Source organism: Ambystoma mexicanum, chromosome 10, assembly GCF_040938575.1.
Source record: "Ambystoma mexicanum isolate Mex_15411 chromosome 10, UKY_AmexF1_1, whole genome shotgun sequence".
NCBI classification, from domain to species: domain Eukaryota; kingdom Metazoa; phylum Chordata; class Amphibia; order Caudata; family Ambystomatidae; genus Ambystoma; species Ambystoma mexicanum.
In genome coordinates, this window is record NC_090932.1 from 684,369,830 (window position 1) to 684,392,410 (window position 22,581).

Consider the following 22,581-nt stretch of genomic DNA (forward strand, 5'->3'; position numbering starts at 1 on the left):
CCTCTGCATGAAAATCTCACGCAGGCTTAATAGCAAATGCTCTCCTGAGAAGGAGGAGGGAAGCAAAGTGGAGATGCTATCTCTGCTTTGCTGCCCCCCACGCCTCCGGATGGCTGCATAAAAAGAAAGCGTAAATAGCTGGCTGTGGGGCACACTGCCAGGTCCACAAAATCGATGGTCAACTCAGCAAGCATCTCAGCACATAGAAATGCTAGCACTGTTAGTCATATGGATGGCTCTTTGCATGTTTCAAGCATTTCTTCCAGGCAAGAGCGTCCGTATGAACAGATAATACAGCAGCACTGGTTTGCATAAACAGGGCGGAACACTCACGAGAGTGTTGTCACTCCTAACTTGGCACTGCCAGACAAATCTACAATCGGGCACAGCACGTCGGGGCTTGGCTCAGAATGGCCCATCGGGGGTTTGGCCAATGCCCGAATGAGATTAGACAATGATGGCCATTTATTTAATGCTGGTGTAGCCTGCTTTTTATGCCATTGTAGGCTAACCTTAAATGAACTAATGCATGTTCCACATTGGACTAAAACCAATTTTGGGAACATAAGAATGACTTAAGATGTTTATGTTTGGCAAATAGGTCTATGATGATGACTAAGTATTTAATGCACCCAGGGCTTGATGCTCATTTACATTTTCACAACACTCATCCTAACATTAACGCGGGTTGTCAAATGCTTCCTGTACCCATATGGAATTTCAGAAGAGGGGGGACTCGGAGGGGAAGTTGTTTTCACAGCCATCCCTAGAGAATTAACTATATATATATATATATATATATATATATATATATATATATATATATATATATATATATATATATATATATATATATATATTTTCAAATGTATTAAGATCACAGTTATATTACAAATTACAAACATTTGCTTTTCATAAAATCCATAGCTTCCAAATGCCAAGAGATAAGGTAAAGTTCTCACGGTGTTCTTCCTAGGCGTTTGTGGGGTGGGGGGTGGATCACGACCCCCCCCCCTTTCCAGAGCCCCACGAACTTCACCATTGCTGAGGAATTTGTCCTTTGTTCAGGTTCACTCCTGTTTCATTTAGACTTCTCTTGGCATTTGATGTTCTTCTGATTCCATCTCGAGCGATGTGTTCTCTTACTATCTTATCCAAGAGTCTATATGGCTCCCTCTCTGCACCCAGAGGAAAACTTCAACGAAGGCAGTTTTCTTTATTTTTTTGTGTTGAATATCTCATTTAAGTACAATCCCAGAGCTCGTGTAGTTACATTTGTTTGACCACCATAGAGAGTTTCCCAACATGCGTCAGCATTCAGGCCATGTACTTTATTCAACTTTTCCAATAAAATAGTGGTTCTCTCTTTTCTCAATTTGGGGCAGAACAATACCAGATGTCGCAAGGATTTTTTTTTTGTTTTTTGGCAGAAACGGCATTTATCATCTTGCACTAAGCCATATTTGAACAGCCACATTATCGATATATAGGATTAAGTGAAGGCGGATTTGCACAATTTCTGGTTCTGTAAAATAACAGTAGTGATGATGTTTTTATCGGTTACAAGTATCTAAATGTATTTTAAACTAAATTCTTAATTTTCACTCAAAGCATTAAATGTAATAACAGCAAAAGCGCACAGCATTTATCCACCATCATCTTCCCAAATTGTGTGCCCCGAATAATCGTCAATGTCAAACCTGTGAATTTGGCACCGTTTTTTATTGTTAGCCACTTGATTTATTTCGGAAGCCACTTTTTTGGGGTGCTACCTTGGCTTATTTCTTAATCCAGACCAACCCTGGACAGGCATATGCAATTGCTTTGCAGACAGCTTAAGCAGGTTGTTTGCCGATAAATTTGAATGGAAACTCAACACAAAGATGCTCAGATGTTCAAAGCATGGGTCATCCAGTCATAGACCTATTTGCCACGAAAGCAAATGTACAATACCAAGCCTTTGTGTCCACGTGCACGCAACAGGCAGGGGTCCCTCAGCAATGCACTACAAATGAACTGGTAAGGGATATTTACATACACTTCCTCTCTGCACCTTCTCCCCGACTACTCTGCTTCACCATAGAATTCACAAACTACTACTGGAGAGCTTAACCCCAATACTCATTGCACCAATGTGGGAAACACAGGTGTGGTATCACCCCTCGTGCATATGTCTGTGCCCACAAATCAAGTTGCGTTCAGTTCTATATAATACTATGTGAGGCAAGGAAACCAAACATAAGACGCTGCTATGTCAAGAAATTGAAGCGGTTTGTCTATTGATGTACAAGCAAGCACATCAACCCTATCAACTGTTAACCTTCAGATTTTGTTACTTACCTGCTTCCTTGACTGAGGCCTACTTTACAATTTGCTTGAAGTACACTTAGCCGCACTAGCAGTAAACACCCCTTCACAACATAAGGGGTCCTGGTCGAAGATGCCAGTGCTCAAGGGATTTATGAAAGGAGTATAGCACATTTATGCACCAGTTGCACCCCTCCCCACCTGGCTGGGATCAAAATACAGTCATTTATAGACTGATCGGACCCCCATTTGAGCTTATGCACAAGGCTTTTCTTAAAGAACTCACTTACAAGGTCACCTTCCTCATGCCCTTAACCTCTATCAGAACTGTAAGCAAGCTTCAAGCTCTATCACGGGAGTAAACATGTATCCCCTGTTCATAAACACAATGGTTTTTAGAACACATCCACAATTTGCACCAAAATACATTTCAAAAAGTCATGTTGCCCATTCTATTGAATTACTAGTGTTTTTTCCAAATCACTGAAAGGGCGGTAGAGGCCGGGGGTCGGGTCAGGGGGCACTGCACACACTAGACGTGTGTAGAAGTTATGTTTTTTCCAAGCAAAACCAAAGCACTGCGTAAGAGTATTGAGTTAATTTTGTCTTTTAGGCATGGAGAGAGTTTGACCCTGTAACTGTATCCACAATCGGAAAGTGGATCATTTGCTGTATACAACACAGTTCTACATTAGCTCACAAACCTCCTCCTTTTACTCCACAAGGAGTACGGGAGCACCACTAAACTTAATAGCATACATTCCATTAGATGCCATTTACGAAGCTGCAACATGGAGTTCTGTTCACACGTTTGCACAACACAAATGTGTAAATAGGGAAGTGAGGGCAGACTCACATGTGTGTCAGGCAATAGTGAGACATTGGTTTTCACTGGTTCCTTCAGCTCACCGGACACCTTCTATGGGTACTGATAACTAGTCTATGCAAAGCATACCCAGTAATAGTATATCTGTGGCTTGTGTCTGCTTAGTCACATGCACCCACCCAGACTCGCCGCCTGGAATCTGAGACAGTCCTGTTATGCTATGCGTCACATCAGAAAAACAAATCATTTGAGGATGTTGATGCCTGAGGGATAATGGATAACTGTACATGTAGAGTAGGAATAGTCATAGGAGTGACCCTGTCAATGGCCCATTCGATTCGGAGAAAAAGTCTAATATGAAAGATGATTATTGGGTAAGTAACGCTCACTGTTTCATATATTACACAGCCACGTTAGTGGCTGTGTAGTTATGGTTAAGTTGCTGTTTCCATAGGAAGAGCACTTTTTGGGCGGTTTATAACTCTGCTCCCCCTGGACGATTCGTCACCAAACTTTGCAAAGAAAGTATATGGGTCACTCTGAATTTTTTTGCAAAGTTTGGTGATGTTTGGTCCAGGGGGGCAAAATATATAGTGGGGTGTCCCAAAACGTCTTTTTTTCCCCATAGACTGAATGGGGGAAAAACTTTGCGCACGCCTACAGGTCAAACCGCTGGATGGATTTTCACCAAATTTGCGGCAGGGGATGGTCCCGAAAGCGTGCTTTTGTAAATTTGATGACAATCTGTCCAGTAGTTTTCTTTAAAACAACCACAAAATATGTCTAAAAAAATTAGTGATATCTATGTCCGCTCCGCGGTCACACTTCCCTGTTCGCTCCGCGGACAAGATACCGATTGGCTAGAGGGTGGCATCATGACCGCGGACATGCAACGTCTCCACCGATTGGCTGCAGTGAGCCGTGATTTGCGTCAGAATGTGTAGATGCGCCCGATATCTTGGATCCGCCGATAGCGCGGCCACGACCAGAGGCGAAATGCTGTTTCGGAAACTGTTTTGGTGTGTTACAGTGCTTGGGGAGGTTCAGAGAGTTAGAGATGGGTGAAATACTGTATTTGTTTAGGCGGCAGGTGTTAATGATGTATTCGCCATGCCCGGCTTGTCCGTGATGTTTGTAAGTACTGAAAATGAGGGGTCTCATAAGGATAGTACTTCAGTCCGTCCTGTGCGCAGGCAACTTGAAACTTTTCTAAGGACACGCGTGGTGTTAGCGAACATTACAATTGAGAACATGCTGTAGTTAGAATTTTTGTTTGTATGGGTGTCCTACTAATTTATACACCGCCATGGGTGTGATATGCTGCGGTGGTTGTGGCCAGGGCCTAGAGTCTTGGGTGCATGGCCGCAGGCCGTAGGCCATACTCCCAAGACGCTAGTCCCTGGCCACAACCACTGCAGCATATCACAGCTATAGGTACACCCGTAGTCTCACATATCGATCAGATGGTTGTGGGGAGGGCCTAGAGTCTTGGATGCATGGCCAAAGGCCATGTACACAAGATCAAATGTATACGTAGAGAGTTTATAAGCCATTATGAGTGCAATATGCTGTGGTAGTTGTGGACAGTGTGTAGAGTCTTGGGTGCATGGCTGAAGCCCATTCACCCGAAAACACAGTTATAAGCACTGGAGTTATAAGCCACTATGGGTTTCATATACTGCACACCCATGAATTCAAATATAAAGGGCCTTACACCCAAGACTCTAGGCTCTGGCCACAACCACTGTAGCATATCACAGCTATAGTTACACCTGTAGTATTAAACATCAATCAGGTGGTTGTGGGGAGGGCCTAGAGTCAGCCATGCACCCAAGACCAAATTTATACGTAGTGAAGTTACAAGCCACAATGGGTGTGATATGCTGTGGTGGGTCTTGCCAGGACATAGAGTCTTGGGTGCATGGCCAAAGGCCATGAACCCAAGGCCATGCACCCAAGAACAAAGTTATAATCACTGAAGTTGTAAGGCACCATGGATTTTATATAGTGCAGTGGTTGTGGGCAGGATGTAGAGTTTTGGGTGCATGGCTGCAGGCTGTAGGCCGTACGCCATGCTCCCAAAACTCTAGGCCCTGGCCACAGCCACCACATCATATCACAGCAATGGATACACCCGTGGTATCGCTTATCGCTCAGATGGTTCTGGGGAGGGTGTACAGTCTTGGGTGCACCGAAGGCCATGCACCCAAGAACAAACTTATAAACACTGGAGTTATAACCCACTGTACACCCCTACATTCAAATATCTATGGACATACACCTAAAACTCTAGGGCCTGCCCACAACCACTGCAGCATATTACACAGCCACAGTAATGGCTGTGTAGTTATGGTGAAGTTGCTGTTTCCATAGGAAGAGCACTTTTTGGGTGCCTTATAACTCTGCTCCCCCTGGACGAATCCTGACCAAATGTTGATACAAATATTATTGGCCACTCTGAATTTCTTTGGAAAGTTTGGTGATGTTTGGTCCAGGGGGGGAAAAGTTATAGGGGGGGTCTCAAAACGTCTCTTTTCCCCATAGATTGAATGGGGGAAAAGCTTTGTGTCTGCGGACATGTGGCGCTTTCACTGATAGGTTGTGGAACAGCGTGAAGTACGTCAGCTTTCTTCGCTGCCCCCGCCATCTTTTATTCATGTTTTGGTGTACGCGAACATCGCCAGTAACACATACAAAACAAGACACCATTGCACCTGTCACACTTATGAAATACTATTTCCGAAGGTGAGCTTTAAGGAGGCTGGGATGGGATGTGGCAGCACAAACTCAGAAAGTGGTGTTTTCTTGTCACCAAAGTCATACGGTAAAGTGGAAGTTGGTGTTCACTGTACAGCGACCAATTAGTGCGTCTGTGTTACAATGTTTTTAGAATAATATTGCCGTCAGACTGGCATCCTACGTTTTCAAAACTAAGGCCGACATTGGCACTGTTTGATGGAAACAGCGATTCTGGAGGTTTATGGGAGTAGCGGTTCTCATAATTGGATTTCAATATGTTGTTGCAAAGTAAGAATGCATTTGCTTTCTGAGTGAAGGTCACTTGAGTTGCTTTTCTGGTTGCACGCTCAGTAGGCCCACGCATCAGAGTGAATCCAAAAGGGGCAATTGTTTTTTGACCTTGAGCAAAAGGGAAACTACAATTCAAGGAATTAAAGGTTAAAAAAAAATAGTATTTGATAAGGTTATGTTTTAAAAACGTTTGTAAGGCACATGAAATATCAGTCCACGAAGATTCTTCGGTGCAAATATATTGCTGTCTGACTTGGCCAAAAAGAATGGAGGCAGTAAATATTATGTAAGTTTACTTTTAACTACTCTACACCGAACCGCATTTTAATTTTATATTACCGACACACTAATTGTGACAGTATAACTGAAGTATTATCTTTCTGTGCAGTTGTAATTTTCCTCCAATAATGGAGAGAGCAGAATTTCCGCGTTTGCAGTGTATGACCTCCTCACCCTTTTTGAGCGTTAATATTTCTTCTTTGAAACGTTATGTTTGCCCACATAGCTTTGTCTATCACTTTGCACGTTCTTTTGGTCTTTGAAATCATGAGATGTCATTTATTTTTACTTGTCCATTCATTTTGCCTTCATAACTGATAACTACATATCCTGTGTAGTTGCCATTTTTTGAAACCTTACGGCGAATGCAGATTCTCAGCGTTTGCAGCCTGTCACTATATTTACACATGGTCAACACTAATATTTCCCTAAAATGTCATGTTTGACCACTTACATTTGTGTATTACTGTCCACATTCTTTGTGTCTTTTTTTCAATTTTTTGCTAAAGGTTGGGTATTGACATGTATTTTCTCTTACGTTTTCTGCCCAGGTGCATCTTGCCGTACTGTCCGTGCCATGGTTTCCAGATGCCGAGTGACGGCTTTTTTGGACGCCAAATACAACTGCTCGTGACTGGTTCCCTGTCCATCACAATTATGTGGGATGACAGCCTAGGCCTCCTTTGCCCGTACGCTGAACTCGCTATTAGGAGCAACATCACATCATTTATGGTGGCATAGGCCGAAGGTCATGGCGCTTTCTTGGAAATCACTATGCAAACAAAGCGGGTGCTTTAATCAAAAATGTATTCTTTTTGTATGGGAAAAGAACGTGTGCCTCATCTTTAACATTTGCAATGACGCCCTTAGAACCATTGTTACAATTTCATTGAAAATGGGATTACTCGATGGTCTCTGACAGTTTCTTGTTAAACCTACTTTGCGAACTCTAAAATGTTAACGTTTTCTTTTACAATCCAGTCTATCATTTCAAAATATAAGGTACTACGTTGTACGTTGCTGTATGTTCATTTACAGGTGCTGTGTCACGTCACGTACTTGTGCTTTTTGCAGGCTACCATGGAAAGCGAAGAGGGGCTATGTATGGAACAACCGCTTTCCCTTTCTACGGTGGCCATCTTGAAAAAGGATTTTGTTATGTAATCCGACCCGCCACAGGCACGCCGGATTATAACCAGGAATCCTATTTTTTAGTAGCACACGTTACTGCTTTGCAAATCTAGACTATTACTGGCAAATCTTATTGGGTCTATGTTGTTTACTGAGAAATATAAAGTACATGGAGTGTATGCGATTTATTTATTTATTTTAATTTTATTTTTTTAATACATTTCCACTGTGAAAGGTGGTTATTTTTTATTTTTTGAAAATTCGATTTTTATAAATGTTTTGTGATTATAACATAAACAATCCGATGATACAACCAGCAGGATGAGTGAACCTGGACAATCACAACTTTCTATCAGCCCCCCTCCCTCGCACTCTCTCCCCCCTTCCCACCTCCTTCCCCCTCCCTTTCCCACACTATGGTTCAGTAAATAGTAATAAGAGCAGGGTCCAACACATTATCTCGCAAAGACACATCACAGGTATAAGGTAGGGGTCGCTCAAGAAGCAAGGGCCATGACCTAGCATCGACATCTCCCGCATCGGCTTATCCCTTCATATTAGGGGGGATTACCCAGACAGCAATGTTCGAGTCCAAAGAGTCCGTCCAAAATGTTTCTTGCGTCTTATACTGTTCTCCCATATTTATCAAAGAAGGGAAGCCATAGGCCCTCAATATTGGACCTAGATTCGTCAATCAGATGGGTAAAAAATTCCATGTCATAGATTGCCCATATTTTAGAGACCCACTCTCCCTCCCCCGGGGGTTGGGGTGATTTCCATTTTTGTGCCCAACAGCACCTAGCCGCAACAAGCATCACGTGTAGCATGTGGTCGTGTTTCACCTTTGGACCCCCCTCCACCTCAATGCCGAACAACATTAGCCAGGGGGACAGGGTCCTTTCCATTCCATCTACCTCCTTAATCCGGGACAGGACCTTGTTCCAGTAGGTTTGTACCACATGACACTTCCACCACATGTGTATATAGTCCCCTTTTTCAGTATGACATTTCCAGCAGTGTGGGTCGTAGCCCCTTCTCATCCTGGCTATCCTCTGCGGGGGGTAGTACCACCTGTGGATCAGTTTGAGGGCCTGATGGCGGAATTGGGGCGCAGCTGTCGAGCGATTGGCCTGTCTACTATCTTGGTTCATCTCCTTTCGGTTATGGGTGTGCCTAGGTCCTTTTCCCATTGTACTTGGGAGGATGGGGGGGTCCCGTGGGGTGGAGAACAGCAAAAAGCTGTAGAGCCGTGATATCACCCCTTTGGTCCCCTTGTGTGTGATAAGAAATTTCTCAGTCTGTTAAATCTCGTCTAAGAGTATCCCCCATCTGCTCTCAGTAAGGCCCCCCTTGAGTTGCAAGTATCTAAAAGGGGAAAGATTGGGGAGGCCCAAGGCGTCCTTCAAATTTCCCAGTGACATAAACTCCCCTTCTGTCCAGAGTTGTCCAGCTCTACAGACGCCTGCCTCGTACCATTGTTGGAAGGCCAGTGGTTCGTTGATCCCTTCCCAGAGTGGAGGAGCCCAAATGCAGCTCAGTGGCGAGGGCCATGTCGTGAGCCACCTGAGGTAGCCCCCTCCCTCCATATAGACCATAACACTCCCAGTACTGGATGGTTTAAAACTCTTCTCGGGATACTTGCCCTAGGAACCCACAACCACTCGTCTAGTGTGACCGGGACTAAAAGCAAGTTGTCCAGGCCCACCCACTGCTTCTTCGGGCCCATCAGCAAGTGGTCCACCAGGATTCGCAACTGTGATGCCTTATAGTATGTGTCTAAGTCTGCAAGGTTAACTCCACCCTCATCCTTGGGCCTTATCAAGGTGTCATAGGCAATTCTATGGGATTTTCCTGCCCAGAGGCAGCGGAGAAGAGCACGCTTGATCTCCAGGAGGAAGGGCTTTGGTATCTGGGTTGGTAGCATTTGAAACAAATATAGGAATTTAGGGAGGATCACCATCTTTATGGAATTAAGGCGTGCCATCCATGAGAGGCCGGATTTTGTCCAACGCTCAAGGTCTCGTTTGATCACTGAACAGAGGGGGGGGCGGGGGGTAGTTTGGTTTAAAGAGGTCTGCCAGGTCTGATGGTATCTGGATCCCCAGGTGACAGAAACTCTCGGGTTGTTTACAGAATGGGAGGTCCTCATGTATCGCTTCTCTATGTCTTTAAATTGGCCTGTTGGGAATGCAACTGATTTGTCTAGGTTTACTTTATAGCCTGCAAGGGCCCCGTATTGCTCTAGGCTATGTAGCACCTCGGGAACTGATTGGGACGGGTTAGAGAGATATAATAAGACATCATCGGCAAAGAGGGTTATTTTATGGTCGGCATCCCCCATTTTAATGCCCTGGATCTTGTTGTTTCCTCTGATAGCTATGGCCCAGGGTTCCATCAGTAAAGCGTATATGAGGGGGGATAGTGGGCACCCCTGTCTTGTACCCCTTCCCAATGGAAGGGTGTCAGATTTGCTCCCGTTAACTACCACTTTTGCTGAGGGGTGAGAGTAGAGAGCCAACATCCAGCCACGCCATTTAGGTCCCATTCCCAGGGATGATAGAACCCCCTACATGAAGGCCCAACTTACCCTGTCGAGCGCCTTTTCCGCGTCTAGGGACAGGAGAAGAGCACCCTCCTTTCTAACTCCTTTTGAGCTCAATATATGCAGGGTTTTGTGCATACTATCGTCCCTTTGTCTGTTCAACACAAAACCAACCTGGTCGGGGTGGATCAATCTGGGAAGGCATTTTTCTAGGCGTGTCGCCAAGGTCCTGGCAAAGATCTTCGCGTCCGTGTTCAGGAGCGAGATAGGTCTATACGAACCGCACTCCACCGGATCTTTACTGGGCTTTGGAATTACCGTGATCATGGCCTGCAGGAATGTAGGTGGGATGGTTTCCGAGGTTCTAATTTGATGAAAGAGTTTGGCCAGTGGTTCTATCAGCACCGATTGGTATTGTTTGTAAAAGTCAGCTGTGTAACCGTCCCCTCCAGGGGTCTTGCCTACTTTCAGTTTTTTAATGGCCCCTTCCACCTCTTCCCCAGTTATTTCCCTTTCCAGAGCTTCCCTCTCTGAATCCGTGAGCCTTAGGTAGGGGGTGGTCCTCAAGATATCTCTGAATATCATCTAGTGATTCATCCTCTTGTGTGGCATAAAGCTCCTTGTAGAAGCTTTCAAAGGATTTGGCTATGTGCTTGGTTGTTGTCTGGGTGTTACCCACCCCATCTCTGACCCTCTCTATCCGCCTACCAGCTCTACTTCCTCTCAACCTATGGGCCAAGAGTGTTCCCACCATATCTCCCTTTTCATAATATCGCTGTTTTGTGTATCTCATTTTCTTAACCACCTCACCAATTAGGATTGTGTGCAGGGCCTGTCGTTTGTCTCTCATTTCGCCCAGGAGTTTTTCACAGTCTACATTGCCATCAGTGAGCTGTGCCCTCATAGCCCGTAGTTCCTCACAAAGTTTAGATTCTATTAGAGCGCTCTCCCTTTTTTTACTTGAACCTTCTGCAAAAAGGCGACCCCTGAACGTGGCCTTTGCCTTCTCCCAGACTGTGGCCATTGGGACCTCCCCTTTGTTACGGAAAGAAATTCCATTTCTTTCCGTAGGAATTCCCTAAACACCTGGTCCCTCATGAGGGTGTCATTACAGCGCCACCTGTATGACTTTGGGGTGTCTTGCAGTCGCCATTCCATGACTAGAAGTTCATGGTCCGACCAGGTCACCGACTCAACCATAGGGCTACCAACCCCCAACCCCCTTCCTCCAATATCAATAGTAGGTCAATTCTGGTATATGTTTGATGAGGGGGGGAAAAGAACGTGTAACCCCCTGGAGTTTGCCAGTATTTTCGCCATACGTCTACCCAGTAGTATTCTCGTAGTAGGTCCCTCATAGCTAGGTTATCCCTTGTGGGGGCTTTTGGCCCCACCCCTCTGGCGGACCACCAATCCAGTAGGGGGTCTGCAATGAGAATGAAATCTCCACCAAGAATCTTAGCGCCTTCCGCCCATTCATCCATGACTTTGAGGACTTTACGAATAAACTTAGTTTGGCCAACGTTGGGCGCATACAAAGTAGCCAATGTGACACGTGTACCCTCGGATAGGCCCTTGATCCCCATAAACCTACCCTCAAAGCCCCTCTTCGTTTCAACATCGGTAAGGTGCAGTGATTTGCCCAGGAGGATACCTACTCCCTCCTTCTTTGAGGATTTATGCGAGGCCCAGAAATTACTGCCTATCTCTTTTCCCTTTATCGTTGACTCTGCCCCCCCTCCCTCCTGTAGTGAGTTTCCTGCAGGAAAAGGACTAACAATTTTTGTTTCCGGAACATATTACTTGTGACGGATCGCTTGTTTTGTGAGTTTAGGCCCTTAACGTTGAGCATACCAATCCAACCCTCAACCATGGTCGCTGTTGCCCCTGGCCCGTAAGGTTTCAGTGAGTTCCCTCTGCATCATTTGCATGTTTGATCCCCAGTTCCATGGTGTGGTGTCCCCGTTTCCTTTGCCCCCCCCCCCCCCTTGATCCCTGTTTCCCTTAACCGTTTAATAAGGCGTTCGTCTCCATCTCCCGACATACATCGGGGTTAGTAAACAAACCACCAGGGCCGCTACCCGGGCCCCGGGATATTAACTGATATGGAACACATCCTCCATCTTTTTTTGTTAGAAAGCTTTTCTGAAACTCAGTTGGGATTCAAAACTCCATATGAGGTCCCGAATTCAGCCCTCCCCTCCGTTCGTCAACAACCTGGGTTGTGCCCCGTATATTACAAGACCTGCCATGCATTAACTTTCAATATGAGGCGGGGAGGGATTCCCCTGTATCTGGGGACAAAACACAAGTAACCTCCAGCAAAACCAACACCCCTCAAACCCTAAATAAGATGGGCCTCAAACTTTCTGCCGTGTCAACTAAACTTAAACCTCGCCAACAGTGGCAACACCAAGGGGGCACATTCAGTTACCCCCAACGCGGGGGCGGGGGGGGGCCGAGGGCCATGCAGGCCATTGTATTGTGGAAAACAAAATCAACTTTATTTTTTTTTCCTCATCCTCCCTTTGCTATCATGCGAGTCCGCCACAACCTGTGGGGGGGGGGGTGTCGGACTTTCTGAAATTTCCGAGTGCCTTTCACTTTATGCTTTCCTTGGCTCAGGTCAGGGCCTCTCGGGCCCTGGCCCTAGTCTCTGTCAGTCCCGTTTCGCTCCGCTGATGTTCCTGGGGAGTCCCCGACCAGTTCATCGATGGCTCTTTGAATGTCTTCTTCCGTGACGAGCTGGTGGTTCTCGCCTTGCCATTCAAACGCTAAGTAAAATGGGTATCCCCAGCGGTATCAAACTCCCTTTTCCTGTAACCATCTAGTGATTGCCCCACATTTTTTCCTCATTTGCAACGTGCGAGTGGACAGGTCCTGGTAGATTGTTACCCTGGAGTTGGAGTTATAATATAGTATGTCTCTTAAAGTCCTCGCCCTCTCCAGTATCTTTGCTTTGTCTCTGCAATAATGGAATCTTGCCAGAACTGATCGTGGACCCCTACCACCTCCCCCAGCCCGGTGGACCCTGTCGATCAGTACGGTTTCCCCGGAGTTGGTTCCCAGGACAATTCTGATGATGTCTTGCACCCTGCCCTCCAGACCGACCTGTGTTTCCCCCTCCATCTCCGGCAGGCCAAAGATCCGCAGATTACTCCTCCGTTTGCGATTTTCCATGTCGTTCACTTTGAAACGAAGCTCGCCCTCCCGTGTCTGGATCTCCCTGAACCTTGTCTCCATCTGCATCTCCAGGAGGTCAGTGGATGCCTGGTTGGTCTCCACCCCCTCCATTCGATCCTCAAGCGTAGAAACCTTGCCGTTGAGGTCGGCTAGTTTGGCGCCCATGTCCGTTCTCATACCCCTGATTTCATCTAGGATCGTCTGTATGTTACTCTGCATATTGCTCATATCAGGGGCCGGTGTTGTTGAGGCGCCGGTCGCCATCGCCAAAACCCCGGTTGTGAACTGGTATTTTTCCAAAGTCTCTTTCCAGCTCATGGGGTGTTTTTGCCCCTTGATCTCTGTGGTTTCGTAGTGCCCCCGGTGATGTCCCCCAAGGGTGAAGGCCTACTCCTTTTCCTCGATATCGGCTTTTGTGTTATATTATGCAGTGGGCAAGTCCTTGTGGCTTGATTAACTTATGGGGCGGCCCCGCTTGGTTCCGCATCCTATTTAGGGGGGGCGCGGGGAGACCCTGCTCCTTATTGTCTTAAGGTTCACCTCTATACTCGGGAAACAACCAGGCGCCCCAAGTATTGGTCATCTCAGGGCCCCAAGGGGTCTTCCATTAGCGACTCTGAGTGTGACGTCACTGGTCTCTTTTTGCTTTGGCGCTCGCCCAATATCAGCCTCCAGGTATGGTGGGGAGAGGGGGCCGGGGGCCCGAGCAGGAGAGCGCTGGGTCAGGTCCCCCACCCCTGTCTGTTGAGTGCACTCATGGTTAGACCCCAGGGTCCCATCGGCCCGGGCCTGCATGAGGGCAAGCCCAGCTGTGGCACCTATGCAGTGGCTCTGGGGGGCCCGGCTTCACTGGGGACCCCAGTCCGGAGACGGAGAGGAGCAGGAGGGCTCGGGGGCGCTCCCGCGACGGCCCGAGCCAGCGAAAGAGATCGTCGTTGGAGGCCCAGGGGGCAAGGCGACTCCAACAGGGGACCAGCCGACAGAGTTCGGGCCATCCGACAGCAGCTCTGCCTCACCGTCCCTCTTCTGCGCGGCACCAGCCGTGGAGGGCGGGCGGGCAGCGAGGGCAGGAGAATGCACGTTCCGGGGCACTGCACAGGGAAAGCCCAGCTGCAGCACCCTCGTAGAGGCTCCGGGGGGCCCGGCTTCACTGGGGTCCCCGGTCTGGAGGTGGAGAGGAGCAGGAGGGCTCGGGCGCTCTCCCGCGACGGCCCGAGCCAGCAAAAGAGATTGTCTGTGGGTGCCCAGGGGGCAAAGCGGCTCCAACGGGGGACCAGCCCTCGGGGTTCGGGCGCCCCGACAGCAGCTCTGCCTCACCGTCCCTCTCTTCCGCGTAGCGCCAGCCGTGGAGGGCGGGCGAGCTGCTTGGGCAGGAGAGCGCACAGTCTGGGTCCCTGGGAGACCTTCAACTCCTCAGCTACAGCCGCGGAAAAGTCTACGGTGAACAGGGACAGCTGGATGGCTGCGAATCCAAAGCAGCCCGATGTAGGGCAGAGCACGGCTCTGTGTCCCTGTCTCGCTCGTGACGGCGGCCTGAAAGGGGGGAGGGTAAACGCTCCAAGACCCGTATCTCGAGTTGTGGGGCACCTCCGAAGCTCAGGAGTGTGTCTTTGGGGTCCTAAGGGGTTCCCACAATCGTTCCGGTTTAGTGAGGATTGTGTTCCTTTTTCTTTAATAACTCTGCATTTGACCCAAGGCCATGTGGAGAGCCAATAGATCAGGCAGCCTGCGCCCCCTGGTGGCCTCCCGAAAGGTGGTTCTTAAAGGAATATTTACTTTGTTTACGGATGGCTTTCTTTTTTGGTAGGACAGCTAATAAGGCAATTTGCGAACGCCAATGAGCAATTTTGTGCGTTTGTTATTTGTAAGCTAGTGGCAGTGTTTCTCATGCTCGTTCATTACAGCAGTGCTGCTGTTTCTTGGGGAGGAGGGATGGCTTTAGCTGATTTCGTTTTTAGATAAGTAGAACTTTTGCTAAAAGTATGTAATGTGTACTACATTGGTAATGGCTGACTACCAATACGTGTTGGCGCTGTGCAAGGGAAATGTTGAAGGTGGACGTTCCTACATCAATATAAAATCTATTTCCACGCTGTCCACGAGGCATAAATCTTACTGTTAAGTGTGTACTGATTCTCGGACACGTCACAGTGCTGTACACCAGCATATTGTCATGTGGCATTTTCTGCAAGGTGTATACTCTTTAGCAAAAAAACCTTGTTAAAGGGACGGTATGGTTAAGTTGCCCTACTGAAAACCTATGACATTCAGTAAAAAAAACCTTCTTAAAGGGACGTTATGGTTACGTTGCCCTACTGAAAACCTGTGACATTCAGTAAAAAAAAACTTTCTTAAAGGGATGTTATGGTTAAGTTACCCTACTAAAAACCTGTAAAATTCAGTAAAACAAAACTTTGTTAGGGGGACGTTATGGTTAAGTTGCACTACTAAAAACCTGTGAAATTCACTAAAAAACGTTATAACCTTGACATTATGGTTCGAGGCAAAACCGAAAAAACCCTGAAATACGCCAGTTATGATAGGCTAAGCAACCATAACTGGCTGCACCACTGTGCACTGCTAACACTAACACCCAGTACATCAAAGATGACATCACAAATGTCATTGATGACATCACGGAACTGCAAATTCCGCTATATCAGGCCGGTTGCCAGATAACGGTGCGCAAAGCGATGCGTTTGCTGGGCATGATGGCATCATGTATTTACCTGGTCCCCCACGCGCGCCTGTGCATGCGTCCCATGCAAGAATGGTTGGCGAAACAGTGGTCTCAGGCAAGTGGTCAGTGGGATGATCTAGTGGTCGTTTTGCCAACACTTGTACAAAGTCTTCACTGGTGGACAAGAGAAAACCTGTCAAGGGGGAAACCCTTTTACGATCCCGAGATACAGGCTGTAGTCACAACAGTCGCATCCCTGTCAGGGTGGGGAGCACACCTTCACCACCACTCAGGGAGCTCAGGGTCTCTGGTCTCACTCAGTGGCCAAGAATCATATCAATCTGCTAGAGCTTCTTGCAGTATTCAGAACACTTCAAGCGTTCGAGCCCTACCTGTTAAACCTGTCAGTGCAGATCCTGACAGACAGCACAACAGCAATGTTTTACCTGAACAAGCAAGGAGGGACTTGTTCGCCAAATCTGTCCATGCTTGCCCAGAAAATTTGGATATGGGCACTCAGACGGAACATCTACCTGTTAGCTCAACATGTTCCAGGGGATCTCAATTCTCTGGCGGACGCTTTGAGCAGGGATCCCCTCCCACAAGAACACGAATGGTGTCTACACAGAGAAATCGTAGAAGATCTCTTCTCTCAGTGGGGTTTCCCCACTATAGACCTATTCGCCACAAGCGAAAACAGACAGTGCCCAGGATTCGCATCCAGGTTCCCCCAACCAGACTCCCAGGGGAACGCCCTGTGGATGAACTGGTCAGGGATGTTTGCGTATGCTTTTCCACCAACCCCCCTCATCAGGAAGGTGGTCAACAAGATGCACAGGGAATCAATGACGCTCGTCCTAGTTGCTCCCATTTGGCGAGGCAACCGTGGTTCCCACACTTACGCAGACTAGCGGTGTGCGAACCCATTAAGCTCCTGTGCTGTTACAACCTACTGTCCCAGCACCAAGGTCCGACAGTACATCATCAACCCAACTCAATGAACCTGGCAGCATGGCTCCTGAGGTCATAGAGTTTGGACATCTCAATTTACCTCAGAGATGTATGGACATCCTAAAATAATCTAGGAAGCCAAACATAAGGTATTGCTACTTTGACAAATGGAAACGATTCGTTATCTGGTGCCAGAATAAGCAAATCAACCCAGTTGATTGCACTCCTTCCACTATAGTCAACTACATGCTCCACCTGCTGGACGCAGGGTTGGTATTTAATTCACTGAAGGTACACCTGGCAGCTCTGGCAGCTTACACCACCTCGCATAACAGAGTATTGTGGTGGAAAGTACCAGTGGTTAAAGCCTTCATGGAAGGAGTAAAGAGACTTCACCCTCCAATTTCTAACCCACCACCAGGGTGGGACCTTAATGTGGTGCTTGCTAAACTCATGGGCCCTCCCTTCAAGCCCATGCATAAGAGCAGTCTCAAACACCTGACATATAAAACTGACTTCTTGGTAGCCATTACGTCTATAAGAAGGGTCACTGAAATTCAGGCTCTATCAGCGCAGGATCCTTTCTTTACTGTCCATAAAGATAAACCGGTTTTACGAACACACCATAGGTTCTCACCTAAGTTTATTTCCAAGTTCCACGTGAACCAGTCCATCCAGCTTCCGGCTTTCTTCCAGGACTCACAAAGCTCGGCTGAGGTGAAACTACACACCCTAGATGTGCATAGGGTGGTCCTATACTATGTAAACAAAACCAGACCGCTAAGGAAAACAGACCAACTGTTTGTCTCCGTAGCTACAGGCAAAGAGGGAGATTGCGTCTCTAAAGGTGCCATCTCTAAGTGGATTATAAACTGTATCCAGCTGTGTTACTCCCTTTCTGGAAAAACTCTGCCTTTCACGCCAAGAACCCACTCTACAAGAGGCATTGGGGCCACTCTGGCTTTTATTGCAAATGTGCCCCTTGACACCATTTGCAAAGCAGCTACCTGGAGCTCTATTCCCACTTTTACTCGCCACTATTGCATTGACACCCATTCCAAGACAGATACTCAAGTGGGACAAGTGGTTCTAAGACATTTATTTTCTCATGACCCTTCTCACATCCCACCTCCTTCTTCTAACACTGCTCGCTAATCTATGCACAGCATGTGATCTAAGCAGATTCCACAAGCCTCAGAAGGGATACATTACTCACCGTAATCGTATTTCTGATGCTTGTATCTGCTTAGATTCACATGCTCCCCGCCCTTCCTCCCCTCTAAAAGAAGGCGCATGGATGCTTGTAGTCTTATCTTTCTATCTATCTGCTTGGATAATCTGTACTCGCGCTACTCCTCATGCTACCTCATGTCAGAAAAAATACAATCTGAGGATCCTAGACACGTGAGGGATCATGGGTACAGTGGACGTCACACTAGGGATAGTATTACTGGCACGCCATGTGTCGACGCCCATTTTTTAGTTTCGAAAAACAAACTGTAATACTCTGCAGCTTCCACTAGATGTCGGCCTATGCACAGCATGTGAATCTAAGCAGATATAAGCATCAGAAATACAATTACGGTGAGTAATGTATCCCATATATACGTATACATAAGGAATGATTCCTTGCTTTGTCATGACTAGTAAAACACCTTTTTTTCTCCCCAAAAACCTGTTTTGGGATGCATGAATACGGGCACTGATGATGATGATGATAATTTTGATAATTAATAGCACTTCATGCCAAAATTCTACAGCTTCTAAGCACTATAGTAATCGGTGTCACTATTATTCCCTTCTTGTGGTACTCAACTTATCCATCAGGGGATGAGGGCGATGACGGCTGAGTTGGCCTGATCAGGGTAACTAACCCATTGCACATGGCATAGTCTTGGTCCAAAGGTGAGCACTTTTCCCTGGAGCTATCATCCTGGCTATATATTAGAATACATTTTAGTAATGAGGTTTAACTACTTTCCCGCAGTGTGAATTCCTGCTGCATTACTGAGCTGCTTAATTAGTGTGAAGCGCTCGTACGTAGACCTCCACATCCTAATGAAGACAGGCTGTCCACATTTCCAACTGGAATGGTTAACATGCCTGAAGAGATGTTCCAGTCATTTACCTTACATTATAAATGAGCCTGGCTCACCTGGTCAAAAATGGGTACATAGTCAATGAATGTACACTGTAGAGAGCAGGGTGATCTTGTAACAGAGAGATCAAAATAAAGATTAGAGGAATATGTCCTAAAGCAGCTCCAGTGTATTAGGCATCAACCAGTGACTGGGAGCTGTCTCTGAGGTCGGGGAGGTGCCTGGAGCATGTACATGGCATTCTACAAGTATGTCTTCCAGGTGAGGTGCAAAGTATAGTTATGGATCTCTTCTGTATGACCCAATACGCTTTAAATGTCATTTAGATAGGTCATATTGCTCATGTATACGCAGTCCCAAGCACACAGAGTTCATTTCAAACAGGTTTGTTTGTATAGTACTAGTTGACCTGGGAAGCCAGATGTTGCTCCTGGCTGGTGTCAAGGTAATAGGCACTGTTAGGCTACAAGCAGCAGCTAAATAGCCCTCTGCTCCTCTCAATTCCGAACCCTGTAGCACTGCTTGAGTCTGCAAAGCCGGAACTGAGCAGTTCATTGCCATTGAGTATTTTATTTTTGTAACAAACGCTGTTTAAGAGTGAAAAGTTAGTGTTCCATGTCACAGTCCAGTCGGTGTTCAAAGAACATTTTTAAGGAAGTCTTACCCGCATATTTCAGTGAGGCACTTTACAAAATATGTGACGTCATTTTTGCATTACTCTTCTAGTTGACAGGGGAAGGTATTCTCCCCCTCTAAGCCACTTTGAAGTGCTTCATGGATTCAAAAGCTTAATGTAGGATAAAGCCATTCTTGTTTCCGCCCTAAGCATGCTACTTACATACGGGACACCACCTACTAGTCTATGGAGGCCGTGGGGCCTACTCCACTTATGTTCAGATCTTTGAAAGGCTGTCAATCTGATCACACCTGCTGGAAGTGTACTCCAATCTGGACCAGTATGATTGCATGAGCAAATGAAGTGGGGTTCAATTGTCTTGCTGTGCTGCACTTTCACCTGAAAAGTCATCTTCAATATATTGACTGTGCTCTGGCACTTCTTTGCAGGATTCTGGACCAGCAAAGAAGAACTAAAGAAACTGAGGCAGACGGAAGTTCTTTTTGAGCCCCAAAGGAAACCCGGATTTTACAAGTCATCTATGACCGACTGGACAAAGGCGGTGCACCGCTGCATGAACTGGTATAACACTAAACAGTGATGGAACAACTGAACAGCTCTTTTTCTGTTCTATCAACATGAGACCTTCATTCCTCAAATCTAACCCCCTAGCCTCATAATAGAATGTTCCAGTTAAGGTCTTCTTGGAGGGGCGACTGCCATGCTTAGGCTCCTTTTCGGAATGTTGTGCTACTATGTAGGTTTACTCTACTACGCTAACCGTACATTCTCCTGTTTACAGATATAATTAATCAACTTTTTTAACTGGATAATACATTATTATACCAGGAAGATTCCTCCTGTGAGCAGAACTGGAGCAGCAAGAGCTGCACTGACTTGAGCGTTTTTGCACAAAGGTGCCTTTTGTGAATAACTATGAAAACTGCATCCTTTGAAGGAAGAAGGTGGGCTCCAAATGCTGGTCCTACACAGGGGCTTAATGTATCCCACCACTCTTTGCTTTGTATTCATTGGTGCTGTGCTTAGTGGTATTTGTAATTTTGGTCTTCCCATGTCAGCATGGACTTAGAAGGCATATGGGCAAACTGGGATACGACGCTAAGACAAGCTAAAGGTGCCATGATTGACATGAGCCCAATTGGTAAATATGAAATGTAGTTGGAGATTGCGTTTCTTTCTCAGTGTATGGTTTTTAAAACACCATCTATAACTGTCTCTTTTGAAGTGTTAGTAAGATGATCTACCGTGGTTATTTACATACTGGCAAAAGAAAGTCATAGGAGCTCTCTACAGTGAACTGTGAACATTTGGCACTTGAGATATGCACTTTCCATTTGGGTAGCTGCTCCGATCAGCAACTTCTAGTAAGCAAGATGTTCACACTGTTCCCTTTACTGGACTGATCCAAGCATGTGCTGATGATCTCATTTTAAGATGTTCATTTTATATTATTGTGTTCTGTATATTGATGTAAAGGCAAATGACTGTCAATGAAGGGCATACTGGTTGGAAATGCTGTTATCAAAAAGCCAAACCATAACCGTTTGATTGTTTAGGTGCCCCAAGGGATAGGAGTACTGCGACAAACAAATGTGCGGGGGTACTGGTGTTGGGGGAGATTTAAGAGGGGCATTAGAGGAGTTCCTTTGTCCCTATATACATCATGGGGGGTAAGAGGGGAAGGATGGCGTTAAGTGACCAATGTGGGTTTCTTCTGTCATGCACAGTGCCATTCCATTTGAGTGCTTATTTACATGCTAACTGTGCACAGTTTGTAGCATTTGTATTATAGAACATGTCTGTATAAATGAGGATGTCTGCATTGTTTTGTTACACCATTGCTTGGGTCCAGGCATTGAGGCATAAACCTGAGAGCATGCAACTGACAGCTGACCCTGATTACGACACATGGCCCCAATTTAAAGCTCTTTCTGACAACCATGAAGTTTTCCATGATCTTAAGTTTTTAATTGAAGAAGTACCCACCAAACCAAACGTTATGTAAGCTAGCAATGGCTGTTAGTCAATTCATTTACTGGGGGTGTGTAAACATTTCCCATGAATGTGCACTAGAAGCCAAACGTAGCGAGAGAGATCGAATAAAGTGGGTTCTTGGGATTCTCCTCCTTAGAATGTTTTTAAAATAATCGGTTAAAATGGTTCACTTTACACCAGACTTTCTGTGAAAAATTGGGCAAAAAGCCACACAGTTCACAATTAGTTTTCAGGGTAACACATGACAGATCCACTAGATGCCAAGTCACCAATAGTGCAGAGGATCGTTTTCCAACACATATTGATACCTTTGCCTACACTATATGCCAGTAAAAAGAAATTATTTGCTACTGTAAGAAAACCTGTCCATAGTGACTGCCCTTATGTAGCTCCTCCCTGCCTGACGTAAGGACATTCATGTTCGTTTTGCCCATTGTGCTAATAAAAATGTTTTGCCAAAGTACACCAATGGAGGCCAGTATGTCCATGTAAGAACACACATGTTGATTTTGCCTATATTGCCAGTAAAAGTGTCATACAAGTATAAGAAAACATGTCCATAGTGACTCCACAAATATTGGGCAGTACGGCTATGTTAGAGCACTCCTCATGTTGTCTTTGGCCATAATACCAGTAAAAAATGCCATGCCACTGTAAACAAACCTGTCCACACTGACTGTACCAATGTAGGCCAGTATGGCCATGCAAGAGCACTCATTGATTGTGTTGCCTTTGCCCATAATGCTAGTAATAATTGCCTGATGCCATACCACACCACTAAAAGCAAATATGTCCATGCGGACGGCACAGAATGCAGCACATCTCACTCCTCATGTTCGTTTTGCCCATAATGCTAGCAAACATGATTTGCCAAGAACATATCCATACAAGCTGCACCAATATTCAGCCCCGAATATCTAG

At 46.2% G+C, this 22,581-nt stretch overlaps 1 protein-coding gene across 2 annotated transcripts in view; it reads left to right on the forward strand.

Annotated features, from left to right (window-relative positions):
* Window positions 1–22,123, forward strand: part of GK5 (glycerol kinase 5) — an 831,314-nt gene extending 809,191 nt beyond the window's left edge. For both annotated transcript variants that reach the window (XM_069618275.1, XM_069618276.1), the window contains one exon: window positions 20,094–22,123. In XM_069618275.1, coding sequence (XP_069474376.1) covers window positions 20,094–20,245 — 152 coding nt within the window. In that variant the 3' untranslated portion in view covers window positions 20,246–22,123. The remainder of the gene's footprint in view (window positions 1–20,093) is intronic.
* The last annotated feature ends 458 nt before the right edge of the window (window positions 22,124–22,581 follow it).